This window comes from Mizuhopecten yessoensis, unplaced genomic scaffold, assembly GCF_002113885.1.
Source record: "Mizuhopecten yessoensis strain PY_sf001 unplaced genomic scaffold, ASM211388v2 scaffold3853, whole genome shotgun sequence".
NCBI lineage: Eukaryota > Metazoa > Mollusca > Bivalvia > Pectinida > Pectinidae > Mizuhopecten > Mizuhopecten yessoensis.
Genome location: NW_018405252.1, coordinates 1,169,855 through 1,187,630, shown reverse-complemented (window position 1 = coordinate 1,187,630; position 17,776 = coordinate 1,169,855). Strand labels below are relative to the sequence as shown.

At 39.5% G+C, this 17,776-nt stretch overlaps 1 protein-coding gene across 1 annotated transcript in view; it reads left to right on the top strand.

Moving 5' to 3' along the window:
* Positions 1–17,384, top strand: part of LOC110448158 (probable E3 ubiquitin-protein ligase HECTD4) — a 62,447-nt gene extending 45,063 nt beyond the window's left edge. Inside the window, exons 44-61 of the mRNA XM_021494256.1 lie at positions 3–261; positions 479–748; positions 2,133–2,398; positions 2,617–3,195; positions 3,666–3,796; positions 4,364–6,349; positions 7,580–7,672; positions 8,076–8,175; positions 8,383–8,516; positions 8,893–9,083; positions 9,547–9,813; positions 10,036–10,191; positions 11,160–11,323; positions 12,040–12,192; positions 12,594–12,712; positions 13,003–13,198; positions 13,736–13,955; positions 14,315–17,384. Of these exons, the coding sequence (XP_021349931.1) occupies positions 3–261; positions 479–748; positions 2,133–2,398; positions 2,617–3,195; positions 3,666–3,796; positions 4,364–6,349; positions 7,580–7,672; positions 8,076–8,175; positions 8,383–8,516; positions 8,893–9,083; positions 9,547–9,813; positions 10,036–10,191; positions 11,160–11,323; positions 12,040–12,192; positions 12,594–12,712; positions 13,003–13,198; positions 13,736–13,955; positions 14,315–14,451 (5,421 nt within the window). The 3' untranslated portion in view covers positions 14,452–17,384. The remainder of the gene's footprint in view (positions 1–2; positions 262–478; positions 749–2,132; positions 2,399–2,616; positions 3,196–3,665; positions 3,797–4,363; positions 6,350–7,579; positions 7,673–8,075; positions 8,176–8,382; positions 8,517–8,892; positions 9,084–9,546; positions 9,814–10,035; positions 10,192–11,159; positions 11,324–12,039; positions 12,193–12,593; positions 12,713–13,002; positions 13,199–13,735; positions 13,956–14,314) is intronic.
* Positions 17,385–17,776: the final 392 nt, after the last annotated feature.

Sequence of the window (17,776 nt, the reverse complement as noted above, 5' to 3'; positions counted from 1 at the left end):
AGAATACCAGAATCCGTGCCAACTTTGGAGCACGACCGTTTGCGTTCGCTGAAGGCCAGCAGCACAGAGATGCTGCAGATGCTGCTGATGATCTGACGAGGGAGATGAGGGAAAGCTTCGGGGTACTGCCCTTCCACTCCGCCTCTGACAGCGACAGTGACAGTAGTATCCCAAACACACCTGAAGCTGCTGCAGCAGAGGTGGTCAAATCACCAACTGGTCCACCTTCTAAGGTGGCTGTCTTACCCAAACCCCAGAAAGGTATGAAGGATAAAAAGATGAGATTGTTGAAATCTTGAAGAAAGGAGATCAGTTATAACAAAACAAATCATAATCAGGGTTTGATTCAAAAGTAACTCAATTTTTTCTGGAATGTTGATATTTGATACCAGTTGTTACTGTTGAGCAAATTGTTTTAATTTATGAATGAGGCAGCAAAAAAAGATTAATTTGAATGAAAATCAAACTTTCCTTATAGAATACGAGCCTGAAGGCTGTCTGCAGTATAAGTTGTTCAGTAGTTACGACAACTTTGTGACGACGGGTCCAGACCAGCGGGCTAACCCCGCCCCCCAGGATGACGAGTCGGATGAGGATGTTGTGGAGGATGACCAAGGATCTGAGGATCACTACGCTCTCCTTGTCAAGGCGTGGGAGCAGAAAGTGTTCCCTGTCATAAGACGACGCTTCAGGAATGAGGCTGAACGTAAAGATGGACTAGAACAAATCAGGGGAGCTCTACAGTTAGGTATGTACACATAGTATGTTAGTCAAATCAGGGGAGCTCTACAGTTAGGTATGAACACATAGTATGTTAGTCAAATCAGGGGAGCTCTACAGTTAGGTGTGTACACATAGTATGTTAGTCAAATCAGGGAGCTCTACAGTTAGGTATGTACAGATGGACTAGAACAAATCAGGGGAGCTCTACAGTTAGGCATGTACAGATGGACTAGAACAAATCAGGGGAGCTCTACAGTTAGGCATGTACAGATGGACTAGAACAAATCAGGGGAGCTCTACAGTTAGGCATGTACAGATGGACTAGAACAAATCAGGGGAGCTCTACAGTTAGGCATGTACAGATGGACTAGAACAAATCAGGGGAGCTCTACAGTTAGGCATGTACAGATGGACTAGAACAAATCAGGGGAGCTCTACAGTTAGGCATGTACACATAGTATGTTAGTCAAATCAGGGCGCTCTACAGTTAGGTATGTACAGATGGACTAGAACAAATCAGGGGAGCTCTACAGTTAGGTATGAACACATAGTGTGTTAGTCAAATCAGGGGAGCTCTACAGTTAGGTATGTACAAATAGTATGTTAGTCAAATCAGGGGAGCTCTACAGTTAGGTATATACACATAGTATGTTAGTCAAATCAGGGAGCTCTACAGGTAGGTATTTACACATAGTATGTTAGTCAAATCAGGGGGCTCTACAGTTAGGTATGTACACATAGTATGTTAGGCAAATCAGGGGAGCTCTACAGTTAGGTATGTACAAATAGTATGTTAGTCAAATCAGGGGAGCTCTACAGTTAGGTATGAACACATAGTATGTTAGTCAAATCAGGGGAGCTCTACCGTTAGGTGTGTACACATAGTATGTTAGTCAAATCAGGGAGCTCTACAGTTAGGTATTTACACATAGAATGTTAGTCAAATCAGGGAGCTCTACAGTTAGGTATGTACACATAGTATGTTAGGCAAATCAGGGGAGCTCTACAGTTAGGTATGTACAAATAGTATGTTAGTCAAATCAGGGGAGCTCTACAGCTAGGTATGTACACATAGAATGTTAGTCAAATCAGGGGAGCTCTACAGTTAGGTATGTACATAAAATATACATTAACATAAGATATCCAGGACATTGTTCGTTGTCAATTAAGAAATTTTGGTTTGTTGGTTGGTTGGTTGAAGGGTTTTGCGCCTACATGATTCCGCCCTTACATGTTTCATCTCACTGACGAAAGTCGGTGTTCATTTAAGAAAGATTTGGAATGCATTATATATATGTTCTTCATTATAAATATTTATCAGTCAGAAAGTCAACGGACCAAGTTCCTGCTACACATGGTTATGTGTTGGTTAAGTCGAGAGATTTAAACAGGTGTGTGTTTGTGAACAGGTATGACCGACATAGCTCGACAGACGGTGGAGTTTCTGTATGAGGAGAACGGAGGGATCCCGCGGGACCTACACCTGCCAACGATTGATGACATCAAGGAGGACCTGGCTAAATTCACCATAGAGCGAGTTAAGAAGGGGACAGCCGTGGTGATACGGAACACTGCGGAAACAAGCACAGCTGGAACCACAGTCCTACCAAAGTTTGCTGTCAGGAGCATGCTGAGGACGTTTGGTCTCACCGGCACTGTGTTGGATGTAGATAATGTAAGCAGGACCATGTTTCATCTATGGGTGGTGGTGGAAACTTTCTGGTCTGACAGAAAAATCTTATTTTGCTTATGTTTTTATGCATATTAAAGAATCTGAGAAAACTATAACTGGTAATACATTTTACAGATATTGGAAGATTTTTTGAGGTTTGCTTGTAAACATAAGTATTTGAACAGTGAATTATTGACCAACTTGGGCTTTTTTACTTTCAGTCTAATGAGCTGGTACAGGTGGAGACGTATCTGAGGAGTGAAGGGGTACTAGTGCGGTTCTGGTACCCTATCGACATGCTAGAACGCCCTGCCCAGGGGCTACGACGCTCCACCATCACCGGGGGCCAGATAATGGACACTAGTAATGTCCATATTCACTGTGAACTGTTGCGAAGTGAAGCCGTACTGGTACGCATGTACTGTAGGACTGCTCTCCTCAAACTGATCGATCACTGTAACTCGCCGGCCATGGAGCTGGGCTCGTGCTCGGCCAGTCTGGGCTCAGGAATGGCAGCCAGTGCTGCCCTGCTGCAGCAGCTGGACATTGAGAACCTACAGCTGCTGTCTAATGAGCTGCTGTGTGCGCCCCAACCACACGGCACCATCAAGGCCTCGTCCCTCACCATGGCATCTTCACTCCAACAGTGCCTCTCCAGCCAGTCTTGTCTGCTTACTCGCCTTCTCTACTGCGATGAGGACAAGCTCAAGCGCGAGCTCGCTGTGGCCATCGCTCGGGCAGCCAATCAGGGCGAAGATTATCTAATAGAACTGACCAATCAGCTCTGCTTATGCTTACAGGTAAATGAATTTATCCACTGAATATTCATTAAGTAATTCATGAACAGTAAATCTGACATGTTAATAATTCTATATGTAAACTTTTTGAAAAAGAAAATGTTCATCTGTAAGTATCATAGCTGTTAACCCTCCCTCATTTTGACCCAAATTTAGCCAATATCCCTCTAAACTCCCTCATTCAAGTCCAAACCCACACAAACTCAAAATTTACATCCTGTTGTCAAATGATCTCCTAGTTACTACAGAGTGTGTGTAATGATCGTAACAGGTGTGTCTGAATCAAATTAATGCGTATTGGAGTTATTTTGATACATATAAAGGGAAAGATAAATTGAGCAAAGCAGTTTTAGTCTCCTTTCATGCACTTTCTCCCTCATTGGAAATATGGAATGAGGGAGATCTCCCTCATTGAAGGTTTCAAAGGTTTACGCCTATGAAGTATTTGATAAAATGTGAAATGATTTTTACAGACTTCCCCAGAGATGTTCCCTTATGAGGAATTCCCAGTCACTGAGGTCAAGGTCAACACAGACATTAACTTTCCCGGGGCTGCCTGTCTGGTGGTGTCCTGTAAAACTGACCTTAAAGCTGCAAAGAAGGAGTAAGTACACCAATAGACCTTCACTCCCTTACGAAAACTGCAAAAGTTGAAGATGAAATCATGATCTTCTGAGGGATTGAAATAGCTGTATCTAGTGTTAATCTTAGAATGATGAAAGGCATCTAAACACACCTCAGCAGAGTAATAGCCACACAGGAGCTGAGTATGGATGCCATAATAATGCTTTATCGACGGTAGCTCAATTACAGGTAGTTGCAAAACTATTCTCCCTTGAGGCCTTCTCTACAATCTACGACAATAATATATACAAAGTAAAAGTAATATAATTAAAAGCCAACAAAAGACTTGCAATAAATTGATCCTATTGTATGCTTACAGTCACTTTATTAGCTATTAGAGATATTTCTGGAGGATCAGATGGGTGATTATCAAAATACATATGTTTCATTTTAGCCACATGTTTTTACTGCAAAGTGGAAGCATGGGCAATTATTAGAATAAGGACGATATGTTAAGATAAACATTCTTGAAAAAATCAGTTATCCATGTTATATACATATGTTTAACTCTGGTTCCCTATGTGACAGACCTTTGTGTTTATTTCAGTACATCTCTATACAAATCTCCTTGGGCACGAGTGTTCTCCTACACAGGTCATCGTGTCAAGAAAACAGGTCAGGCCACCAAACAGGAAGTGGTTAGTTACCCGAGAGACACCTCCTCCACAAGTAATCAGAACGAACAGTACACTCCAGCTATAGTACCATGTGACCGTATACACCTGAGAGTGGGTGTGTCTCCACCCCCGGGGGTGCTTCTCACAATTCATGCCCTGCCCCCACAGTTCCTACTGGCTGTGGCCTACATAGAGACATTGATATCAGACAGGTATGGGTGTGGCACACGAAGCTGCGGGCCACAGGACAACATGTCGCCCGAGGTCAGTAACAAACCTCTGGCCGGCAAGGACATGCATGAGAGTATGTGGAGTGTAGATAACATTGTTATAACTCCTACAGTGTTCAAACACATCATAGAACTTGTGTGTCGCCACCTGTGGACCAGCAACATCCCGGCCCTTATCAAGGAGTACATGTTCCACCTACTGGCTCAGTCTCTCCGAATCCTTCACTACAGTGAGGGAACCAATGGGTGCTCCCTCCCTACACACCATCCCCACCTGAACCCCATCCAGGGGGTATTGATCCAACTCCAGGCGGAGCTTCAGCGTCTGTATGAGGAGGAGACAAAAGGCTGGCCTTCAGCCACTCACTCCAGTGGACAGGGCATCGGGATTGGCGTCAGTGACAAAGGTCGTTTCTCTACCTACTTCCAGGGTTTGCTGGAGGTCAATCTTGCCATAGCAGAGGTCAAACACAAAGACAATCCAAAATCTCCATTTGGTCCCTCATCATCGTCAACAGAGGCTGGAGCCTCTAGCTCACTACACACATTAGGCAGTCCCACTTCGTCAGCCAAGAAGAAGAAGCTGAAGGCAAAGCGCGATAAGGAGCGGGGTGGAGCGGTGCCGAAGAGGACCGGGGGAAGTCCTCGAGTGAGTGAAAGTGACATTTCTACACTAAGTACTAGTGCATCATCTCTGTCCACTGCTGAATCATCTTCCTCCACTAGTACCGCCTCTGTTACACCCAGTACCAGTGGAGGTAGTCAGTCCGGCACCAAGCCGGAGGACATGTTGTGGTTCCACCGTGCTCTCACAGTCTCCCAGATCCTCCGCTGTCTGGCGTTCCGGGAGCAACACGGTGAGGGTGCCCTGGCTGCGGCAGTGTCTGACGCTGCTCAGGTGCTCAATTCTCCTTCTGCCCACAACCGTCTCCTAGTCATCACTGGCATCAACAGTGAGGTGGATGCTGAGGTCATAAAGTGTGTGATACGCCGGGCCAGTAAACCCAGTGGGGGTGTTTATAAGGACGAGATATTTTTACCTACAGGTCGCCCTGAGAGGAAACTGCCTGATGCTGAGTTTCTACCAGTTACGAGTGATTCCTCCAAACAGACAAAGGAAGAGGAAAAGACAGAAAAGCCAGAGACATCTACAAAGGAAGTGAGCAATATAAAACCTGAACAGGTGCGAGGGTACGCTGTGATAAGTGTGTTGTCTCGCGCAAAGGTGGAGGTGGTACAGAAGGCTCTGCTGAAGTGTAAGTCCCTTGTAGTGACTTCCCTGCCTGACCAGGAGGAAGTACAAGATGTCCCTGAGGAGATTCTGTCTGTAGACACTGTCAATGCCTCCCTCATCGCCGAGCGGGAAGGTAACGACGCCTTGGAGCACTACCTACAGTACATGTTTTTTAACGGTGACGACCAGAAGGAGATTTCTGACGCGGCCACTCTCGCCCTGATAGAAATCTTCCACAGCTGTTTTATCATGGAGCAGAAACACGGTACCGGAGAGTACAAGCAAGAGTCTGGCTTCATCTGTTTGGGTAAGGACCAGATCCTACAGAACATGCCAGAGAATCTCCTTTGTGTCTTCTTCAATCACATCAAACCACCAAAGAAATCCCTCGCCGAGCAGGTGATGCAGGTGCTGCGTCGTTATGGAATGATGAAATCCCCTGACAAAGAAATGTAAGTTTGTCATTTATTTTGAAGACAGTTATTAGCCTACTTCAGTTGATGCTTAAAGATATACACTGTAAAAAGGTATACTAGTTACAAAACTATAAATTATGTATGTAGCAGTAGTTCATTTGTGTTGATAACTCTGCATGTTTTATCTGAGGCGTTGTAGAGCTGATATTGATTTAAAATTGGATTCTCCACTTCATTATATTTGATTGATTAGGATTTTTAAGTAGCTGGCTTAGTTAAATCACTATCAGTGATCACCTTTCATGCTATTTATACAGCCCATTCAATTAAGTGAATGATAAAATATATATTTATTACATTTTTGCCAGTGAAATATCGGATTCTATCAACTTGATAAAACTGATATCTTTCACACTGTGACAAATATCAAAAGTGGTATTTTCACACTGTGAAAATATCACTTTTTGGTATTGACAAATCATAACAGTATCTTCTTTTCGCTGAATTCAAAGGCAACAATTTTTTTGTTCAAATTCAAATGAAGCGACGGTAGAATAAGTGGTTGTTATGGTAAATGTTTGGTACACACACTTAAGTATTTACATGAATATACAATTAATTCATAAGCAATCACACCAGATAATAGCAGAAAACGTCTGAATTGTGTTGAGTATCCCATTCAAAATGGCGCTCAGCCTTGTTGTTAAGTGTTAATTATTACACTTCTGATTCCCGCCCTTTTATGCTTTTAAAATGTAATAAATAGAAAATTTAAATATATTTCATGAGTGTGGCCAATATTTTGTTATGTTTCACTCGTGCTGCGCACTCGTGAAAAATATCAAAATATTAGCCACACTCGTGAAATATATTTGTTATTACTGAAGACACCATTAAATATCCTCTATATATTTTGGATGTCTATATTAACTGTACTAAGCTGAGGAAAGGTAAAACCTGAGAACCTTTGAATTTGAAAGTAAACATATCCTATACCACACAAAGAGACTGTGTGCTACTGGGTAGCAGAAACCCATCTTTAATATATGGTATTCATGTAATATCCTTTATAAACTATCAACTAAATCTGAAACTATTTTTATTTTCTAGGACTGATGTTTAGAATTTTCTTAGATTGGTGGTACTTGGTGTATTTGTGGAAAATTCATAAATTCTTTGTATTGGAAAATTAACCATAAGGCTTCATATCTTTTCCAAAGTGAAATATTGACTGTAGTAAGTATTGTTTACCATGTTGTTTTACAGGTCTCCTGGTGCTGATAAGAATGGGAAGGGAAAGTCAGCTAAGAAGAGTCCTCGTTCCTCAAAGGAGAAGCTTGTGATGGGGGTTGTGGAAAAGTAGGTAGACTGTTTGTTAGATATTAAGTTTACCCTCTTACTGCAGTGGTTTCTATACTGAATAAATATGCTGAAAATGTTTCTGAATATGTTACTGACTTTAAGACAAGTAAATCCAAGTCAGATCTCTGTTGTTTAATTCATTATTACTGTAAATTCATAAATTTTTGTGGGACATTAAATTTCGTTTATTTCGTGGATAACAAAAATCCACGAAATTGAATCCACACGAAAACATCAATTTGGTATGATATAGAGAGGGGAAATCAGAAATCAGCGAAATATGATGTCCTTGAAACAGGCAAGTATATGAATACCACGAAATTTTAACCCCACGAAAATAAATGATTCTACAGTATATGGTTTATCTTTATTTGTTGCATCAAACTGTGTTGTGTTTCAGGACAAGTCACCACAAAGACCGAAAGAGTAAAGGGAAGGATGGTCCAGAGAAGTCCTCTAAGGATGCTGGGACGTCTGACTCGGCTGCGAGGGGGAGCAAGGTTTGTTAATATACTAATTACACTCCACATTTTCCAACTTTGTCTTTTTGTTGTAATTACTGGGGAAGAAACCCAAGTGTAAACCTTCATAAAAATAAAATCATCCTAACATGATACTAAATTAAAGTTATATTTAGTGCAAATTATGTTATAAACTTGTATGAAAGATTTCTTTTCAATTTATATGAAAATCTATTTTCCCTGTAGTCCTGGTTACATGATGACTCTAAGTACCTGACGCTGGACGGATTCCTCCAGTACGTGCTGGAGATGGCCAGACAGGACGTCCGAGCTGTATGGAGGGCACTTCTGTCTTGTGGATTTGATCTCAACTTTGAAAGGTATGTTTACAGGACACAGTTTATCCTTACACCCTTCTGCAACAAATGCTCTTGTTTTCTAGATTTATTAAACAAAACCTTGAATGAATTTTCATGTATATTATTAATTCAAATAATTTAACATTGATAATTCTTAGCTTAAGTAATAATTTAAATCTTAATGAATTGACAAATACATAGAATCGCACCACCATATCAACTTTGTATTAGATATATTTCTACCGATCAAGTAGTTCATAAACACACAGTATCAATGTTAATTGTAAGACTTAGATACAAACCACATGTCATAATTATATACTGAAGATATGCATACTAGCGTATTAATTAGCTAGAAGACTGTTAAGCCTTTATGTTCAATCGTTCACCTGTACAGGTGCGCCTGTCTGGACAATAGCCAGGCCCAGCAGATGGCTGCCCAGTGGTCACTCGACATGGACACGTCCCTGGTACAGTACATCAACGCCTTCTGTAGGAAACTGTCGGTGGCGCCCTCACGCCTACATCCTCACGAAGTACAATTAACGGAGGCGGATCTAAGCAGCGGCAAGTACAGCTGTCTCCAAGGTAAACAAAGTACTACCTTTCTAGATATTAACATGTAGATTTATCTTATAGGATAAATGAAGTGATGAGTTCACATGCTGGCAGATTCCTTCAGCTCAGTTTGAACATGTACTTCAAAGTTTTCTGACATTATGTTCTGAAAAAGATAAAAATGACATTATAAGTTTGAAAGCTTTTTTACAGACATATTTCATGTCTTCTTTCAACCTTGCCGAGATGAATTATATTAAAGAGGTAAATTTTGTGTTGTAATTGTTTTTTGCCAATTTCTAAGTTTACAACTTGTACACCACATGTTCATCAGCATGAAACTATACACTTACATACATATGGACAGAATATAAAATATCATCATATTATTGCAGCAACAATACCAACATAAAAAACATTCTTCGTTTGAATAGTTAATGGTGTCAAAACATTTCCACAATTCTAACCACCACTCATAATTAACTTATAACAGGTGTTCCTGTGGAGAGTGTCCGCCTAAGGTTTGCTCTGCTCCAGTCCCTGAACAACACACTAGAGACCTTCTTCCTGCCTCTGGTTGACCTTCGACCTGCTAACACCTGTAACCGCAGTACTGCCGCTCTCCTTTCCAAGGTCAGACATCTGGTATTCTACGACTCCAAGGTCAACTTGATGAACCGTGTTTTAAATGCCACAGCACAAAGAAAACCAGACCAGGCAGCACCGGAGATTGTACTGGACCCACTGGAGACATTTAGTGGTAAGAACTGTTGACAGTGACATCCATCTCTTATACAGCCTTCCTGATTATTAGGCTTAACTTTCCTTAGTTCTTTATTTTTAAGATTTTCCAGGTGTATTCCTGCTCTTTTATGCTTTGCTGAATGGGAAAATATTCAAACTTTGTTTGTTATCTCGTTGAATAAGAGGAAACGCGTTCTTCCGTGATTTTTCACAACACCCTGTTAATGTATGGTTGTAGGGGAGGAGAAGACGTCCCTGTTGACATGGCTGTGTCAGGCGTTCAGACAGTTGTCCTCTGTACCCTCCAGTCAGTTCTGTGTGAGGCTCGCTAGTGGGGGAGATCCCACCTACTCCTTCAATGTGAGGCTCACTGGGGAGGAGGTACACGGAACAAGTAAGTATAGCTCCATTATCACTTTACAGGTCATTACTGCTAATGTTCTGATGTCAAGAAACACATGAAATACTGTATACATGTTTACATCTATCTATCAAGGAATAAGTGCTCTTCTGTCACGGTGATAAAAATATGTTCAGTAACTGATAAGAAAGACGTTCTGGGACTGTTTGATGAGAACTTTAGGCTGTGTGATGAGAACTTCAGGCTGTGAGATGAGAACTTTAGGCTGTATTATGAGAACATTAGACTGTGAGATGAGAACTTTAGGCTGTGTGATGATAACTTCAGGCTGTGAGATGAGAACTTTAGCCAGTGTGATGAGAACTTTAGGCTGTGGGATGAGATTTTAGGCTGTGAGATGAGAACTTTAGGCTGTATTATGAGAACTTTAGGCTGTGAGATGATAACTTTAGGCAGTGTGATGATAACTTTAGGCTGTGTGATGAGAACTTTAGACTGTTTGATGAGAACTTTAGGCTGTGTGATGAGAACTTCAGGCTGTGTGATGAGAACTTTAGGCTGTGGGATGAGAACTTTAGGCTGTATTATGAGAACATTAGACTGTGAGATGAGAACTTTAGGCAGTGTGATGAGAACTTTAGGCTGAGTGATGAGAACTTTAGGCTGTGGGATGAGATTTTAGGCTGTGAGATGAGAACTTTAGGCTGTATTATGAGAACATTAGACTGTGAGATGAGAACTTTAGGCAGTGTGATGATAACTTTAGGCTGTGTGATGAGAACTTTAGGCTGTTTGATGAGAACTTTAGGCTGTGAGATGAGAACTTTAGGCTGTGTGATGAGAACTTGATGAGAACTTTAGGCTGTGTGATGAGAACTTAAGGCTGTATGATGAGAACTTTAGGCTGTGAGATGAGAACTTAAGGCTGTGTGATGAGAAGGCTTATCAGTAGGATACAACTGTGAGGATATTTTGCTTTAACTCTATACCCTATGTTACAGGTGGGTCGTTCCGTCAGTTCCTGTCCCAGGTAGCCAAAGAGTTACAGGGTTCATTGGTCCGGATGCTGGTGCCCTGTAGTAGTAGCAACAACATGGGAAAACACATCCTCAAACCTGGACCCATGACTTTCCCCGAGGAGCGGCTTCTACAGTTCTTTGGACAGGTACAATACTTGATTTATATATTCAATAACTCCGGTAAATGAGACCTAGGCTGGATAGGTACTTCACTCTTTAATTATATATTTTGTAGACTTGACATTAAAACATATCTGGGCTGGCTGGAATGATATATCTTCCATACACACTCATTGCATTGGATAAATATGCAAGGATTATTAAACAGTTCATATTACTCACATGAGGGTAGCATCCTGGATTTGATTTCAGTATTTTTATTATTTTAATAATAACATCTTGTTAGGAATGGCTATACATTAAACGTTTTACTTGACAGTTACTTGAGATCAGGAATGGCTATACATTAAACGTTTTACTTGACAGTTACTTGGAATCAGGAATAGCTATAGATTAAACGTTTTACTTGACAGTTACTTGGAATCAGGAATAGCTATAGATTAAACGTTTTACTTGACAGTTACTTGAGATCAGGAATGGCTATACATTAAAGGTTTTACTTGACAGTTACTTGGGATCAGGAATGGATATACATTAAACGTTTTACTTGCCAGTTACTTGGGATCAGGAATGGCTATACATTAAACGGTTTACTTGACAGTTACTTGGGATCAGGAATGGCTATACATTAAACGGTTTACTTGACAGTTACTTGGGATCAGGAATGGCTATACATTAAACGGTTTACTTGACAGTTACTTGGGATCAGGAATGAATATACATTAAACGTTTTACTTGACAGTTACTTGGGATCACGATGAGGGCAGACATCCCCCTAGGTATGGACCTACTCACCTGTTTCTGGAAAGTGTTGGTGGGAGTAAACCTTGACCCAGTTACTGACCTTCAAGAGGCTGACCAAATAACCTACAACTATATCAAGAAAATAGAAATGGTAATATAACTTCCAACATAATAATCAAACCATAGGATAATATTGCAGAATTGTAGCATACAAGTTTTTGAAAAACTTTTTCATAAATGTTAACATATTTAATTTTCTATTTCTACTTGAAATGATATGTTGATATTTGGAGGATTGTAAAATGCACTTGACCTGAAGTTAATATTGAAATATGTTCAATATTCACAGCCTTATAGATTTATCAAATCTGTAAAATGTGATTTCAAGAATTTACAAAAAGGTATAGTGTTGATGTGTAACTACCAGATACTGAACACTGCCAAAGAAATACTTTTATGTCAAAAACTTTGTCAAAAAAATTGACAGAAATTTGACAGAATTGAATTGTAACCATTTCCTATTCTAACATGTACCTGTTGAATTGTCTATAGTGTGAGTCGGAGGCTGAGCTCCAGACCCTGTGTGCAGATGTCTACCCCAGGTTTGTGTTCAACTCCCTGGCCGGAGAGGAAGTTGAGCTTGTTCCCAAGGGTAGCAACATACCTGTATGGTAAGTGTCACAGGTGAAGTGTTTTAAGGAGCTACCTGACAATAATATAAATCAGTCAGTTTATAAAGACCTTCTAAAGACATAATGATATTCATTGTTAAACCAAGGAATATCCTTTTCATAAATTTTTGAATTACTCTAAGCTAGAAAAAGTAATTATGCTTTCTTTGATGGAATTCGCGTATCCCGGTTGAAACGATTCAGGTGGCGCAGAAATATCCTTTACCTTATCTAGTATGTAGTAAAGGTTGATAAAAAAGAGAAGACTACATACATGTTTTGTTGAACAGCTGGGAGAACCGACAGGAGTATTTAGACGCTATCCGGTCCCTGAGGAGCCAGGAGTTACAATGTGATGAGAGAGTACTTGCCCTTCACTGTGGTTTGGCCTCACTCATCCCCATACAGTTACTCTCCCTCCTGTCCCCCCTCGACACAGAGATACGTACCTGTGGAATTCCTGTCGTCGACCTCGACTTCCTCAAGGTAGGAAGCCTGATTGTCACTGATGTTAATGTCTGTAATGCTTCAGTCGGCTTTACTTCAATATTGTGCCATACCACTGTTACACTTTTGTTATAGCCCCGTCATTTCCTATAGTTATGTCAGGAGTAAGCTATATAAGGCTCTCCAACCTAGAACTTTAGTTATTGTAAACACACCTATCTTAAATTCTTTTTTGAAAAGAATTGCACTTTTTGGCTAAGAGAAATTGCTTTAAAAACATTAAAACCTTTAAAACAACTTATAAAACTAATTTGTTTGTTTGCCTATGGTTTGCTATAAAAATGTTTTACAGTGTTTTGAAGGTATTTGTATTCATGTAAATGATTTAAAAGAGACTACAATAAATCATATTCAATATGTGACTTTTTGAAAAAGTTCACTATACAAAAATTAAATCAAAACATTCTTAAATTCCCTGAATAGTAATTACAGTACTAGACTTGTAAGTTTTGATGCATGATGTGCGTGTATGATAATGTATTTGACACTAAAACCTACTGATGTTGCCATCCCTAGGCCCACACAATGTACCAAGTGGGTCTGATGGAGACCGACACCCACATAGAGTACTTCTGGAACACCCTGGAGAGTCTAGGTCCTGACGATCTGTGTCGCTTCATCAAATTCTCTTGTAACCAGGAGAGGATTCCTCAGACATGTCCATGTAAGGAGGGCGGAGCCGATTCCGCACACGTTCCTCCCTACCCCATGAAGATAGCTCCCCCTGATGGGGCAGGTATGTCAAGTGATGAGTTATTACCTCTCATAATACAAGTATGTAAGGTTAGAGTTACACCCCTTAATGGGAAAGATAAGGTATAGCCCCAAATTACCTCAGGCTTGAGTGAGCTCCCCTGGTGGGGCAGATACATCAGGCATGAGTTATCAGAAACTCAAACAAGACTTTATTGTAGAACTTTATATAGCAAAGTTAATGGTTTTTGTCCGACATAAAGTTACATCTTTGGGGTATGTATCTTACTATCTTGACTGATTTATCTCAGGTCTGTTTTTGGTGCAGGATTTACTTTATTATATGTACTTTAAAGAGTATTCTTACGACGTAGTAATCTGACATTTGTTTTTCTGTTGTAGGTACACCAGACTCGCGTTACATACGGGTGGAAACGTGTATGTTTATGATCAAACTACCACAGTATTCCTCACAGGAAATCATGACTCAGAGACTGTTGTACGCGATAAACTGCCGCGAGGACCCCCTCAGTGGCTGACCCTTACCCACCTCTGGCTAACCCCGTGTGCGCTAATCTCTTATTTATTGTTTGGTAGAATGAGCTATAGACACCCAATGTGTATAGATGTTTTATATAGAGATGTGTATATCTGTTACTGGAGATTTATTCAACTGTGTATTTTACAAACAAACAATTATAATGAGAATGTGAAATGGCTCATTTCTGTTGGAAAGAATTGATGACATTCAATATCCAGGACTGTGAAAGGGAGAAGCGATTACGAAACCAATCTTCTGAGGAAGTAGAATGCTGAAAAGTGATGACAAGACAATTTTTGTGTAAGTAGAGAGTGATGACAAGACAATTTTTGTGTATGTAGAAAGTGATGACAAGACAAGTTTTGTGTATGTAGAAAATGATGACAGACACTATCTGTGAATGTGTCTTGTACTTACTGGCTTGTGAAGGGAACATGTTTGTGTTGCTATTTATGTTGAAGTTGGGAATGTGTGAATATGAAGAATTTGACCACTCAAAGTGGAGGCTGTTTAGAGAGTTGATGAAAGCGGAGTCACTGCATGTGAGATGTCTGTATGATGGTATTATGTGGCGACTGGATTCTTATATACAAAATGATACGGAGGTATATTACACCGTGATGTTTTCTAACAGTTTTCTTTTTTTATGCTCTAGACTGCTGTTTGTTATAATTCACTTGTTTGTTTATGCTTTATTTGACTTCATCTTTATTATTCTATAACACTATAGAACATCATTATTACAGACTCAATAGTCCAGACAGGTGATAACATTAAGGCATGGAATTACACTTTAATTTATAATTCCTTTTTTGTGAAACAAATTGTCTGGACTAATGAGTTTACCCTGTGTAGAATATTAAGTCTGTAATACACTAGACCTGTGTCTAGTATGTTCCTGTTAATGTCTTTTATCTCTCGAACCTGACACAATAACAGGGTAACAAGTGTAATCAATGATACATATCTTACTGTCATAGAAATTTAAACATTTTTCTAAAATTCTTGCTTCTTGAAATGAAATCCGGTAACATTACTACTGAAAGTTTATACATTATCTGATATAAGATGTCGAGATCTGTGGTGATGTAACAGTGGGTCTATGTTATAACTATTACCATGACTAATCAACATTGTCAGTGGAGTGAACTCCTAATTACTGAGTGCTGTACACGAGATAATTAGTGTATGCTATATGTTATGTGTGGTATACCAGAGTTTGTCATGTGTGATATGTAGGATGCTATACTGTAAAGTGGAAATTATTGCAGTGTGAAAATGCTTACATTTTTTTCATTGAATAAAAATATCAACACACAGATATATTGCTAATAACCATTGCTAATATGAACATGCTCACACTGCGAACATTTCCACTTTTACAGGGCAGTACCATGTATAAAATAGTATGTTGTGTGTGGTATACATATTACTTACATAATGTTTTATTGACTGTATACGATATTTACCTGTTTTGTGATGGTTTTATTGGGTGAGGCAAAGAAGAACACATATACCAGACACAAACCAGATTAATGTCGGATCTAGCCGGTGAAACAGTCGATACAATCAAAAGTTATTTTGAGTAGGATTTATAACTTGAACAGGCCACATGTAAGAACCAATGGGAGAACACCTTTCTAGCCATGGAAGGTATGTGTAGTGTATATCCAACGAGTGCTATTTATCAGGTATATCTTGGCTGAATACAACTGTACATTAATGGCTGAACACAACTGTATGGTGTGTAGTGGTCATTGTTTACATTTTAATACATGAGTTCGGTGTTGTCTTTAGAATGTGTTCACACGTTATAGTGTCGTGAAATATTAAGGATTTTATTGATATGTTAGATTTAATTTATTGGTATGGCAAATCCCAGTGAAGGGAGATCACACTATTTATATTTCATTTTTTGCATCATTATTAAGTTGTTTGCATTGCCGAGTGGCCGTCACCGTGAAAGTTTATGTTAAAGCATTTATTGTCGAGATTTTAGTGTAAAAAATTATACGAATGTAATAATTGGTCTGTTAATCCATTATTTTATTGAGTTTGAATGTTAGGCTGGTTAAAATCGTTTTATTGAATTTGATGATAATGCTGTTAAAACCTGATTTTATTTGTCTACACTTCAATACTGTTTCTTCCAAATTTAAATCTAAAATCAGAGCTGAGATGATTTACATTCTGTATGCATTTATTGTTAAATCATCTGTATTGAGACCATGTGTGAGGTCCACCTGCAGGTTTGGATTAAGAGTTTGCAATTGGTTCATAAACTATTACAGCTAGAGTGTGATGTTGAGGAACCAGAACGGTTCTGCAGTAAAACTAAGTTCTATTTACAAACTGCAAGGAAAACCAGCGTGTAGTCCTGCACACCACCAGAACTCGCCAGAAGCCTGTGTTTATCTCTAGTACTTTCACTTTTGATGCTGATTTATGTTATCACTTTTTCGAAAATATGTTATATTGCATACAGAATGTAACTTTGGCTGATATTTAAGTTTTTCCCTCTGAAATAATTCACCGCTACAGATCCCAACGATCTGTAATGGTGATCAGGGGAGATAGAAACAATAAAAGGTACATGTAACTTTCCCCTGTAATAACAGCCAATAGAAGTACATGTAACCCCTGTAATAACAGCCAATAGAAGTACATGTAACCCCTGTAATAACAGCCAATAGAAGGTACATGTAACCCCTGTAATAACAGCCAATAGAAGGTACATGTAACCCCTGTAATAACAGCCAATAGAGGTACATGTAACCCCTGTTATAACAGCCAATAGAAGTACATGTAACCCCTGTAATAACAGCCAATAGAAGGTATATCTTTGTCTTTTATATGCGTACGTTATCTTCAGATTGTTGTCACAGTAATGCATTTCCATTATCAAAGGTATTAAATATCTTATAACTTGTATACGCATATTTTGTTATTATTTCTTTCTATGTTTGAGTCTCATCCATATTAACTCATTCACCACTGAAGACACATTTGAACTCTTCCAATTCAAAGGTTGGAATATTTCATTATGAAATTTCAGGGGTGAATGACTTATTCCAGGAGTATACCTAATGGCATTCACTGCCGTCTTATAAGCAATTCAAAATTGGAAATAATAATAAAAAGAGTAGCATCTCCGGAAACCTGATTACCATAGAATATTCTTCTTTTGTGTTGTTGATGGAATGTTTCGTTGCCAGGGAGGCTGTCGCCAGGACACAATATCTCTCAGACTTATTGGCTAAAGTATGAGTGGCATGTGACTTATAGAATCCAGGCTTCAGGAGTTGCTACTGTACTTTATTCTT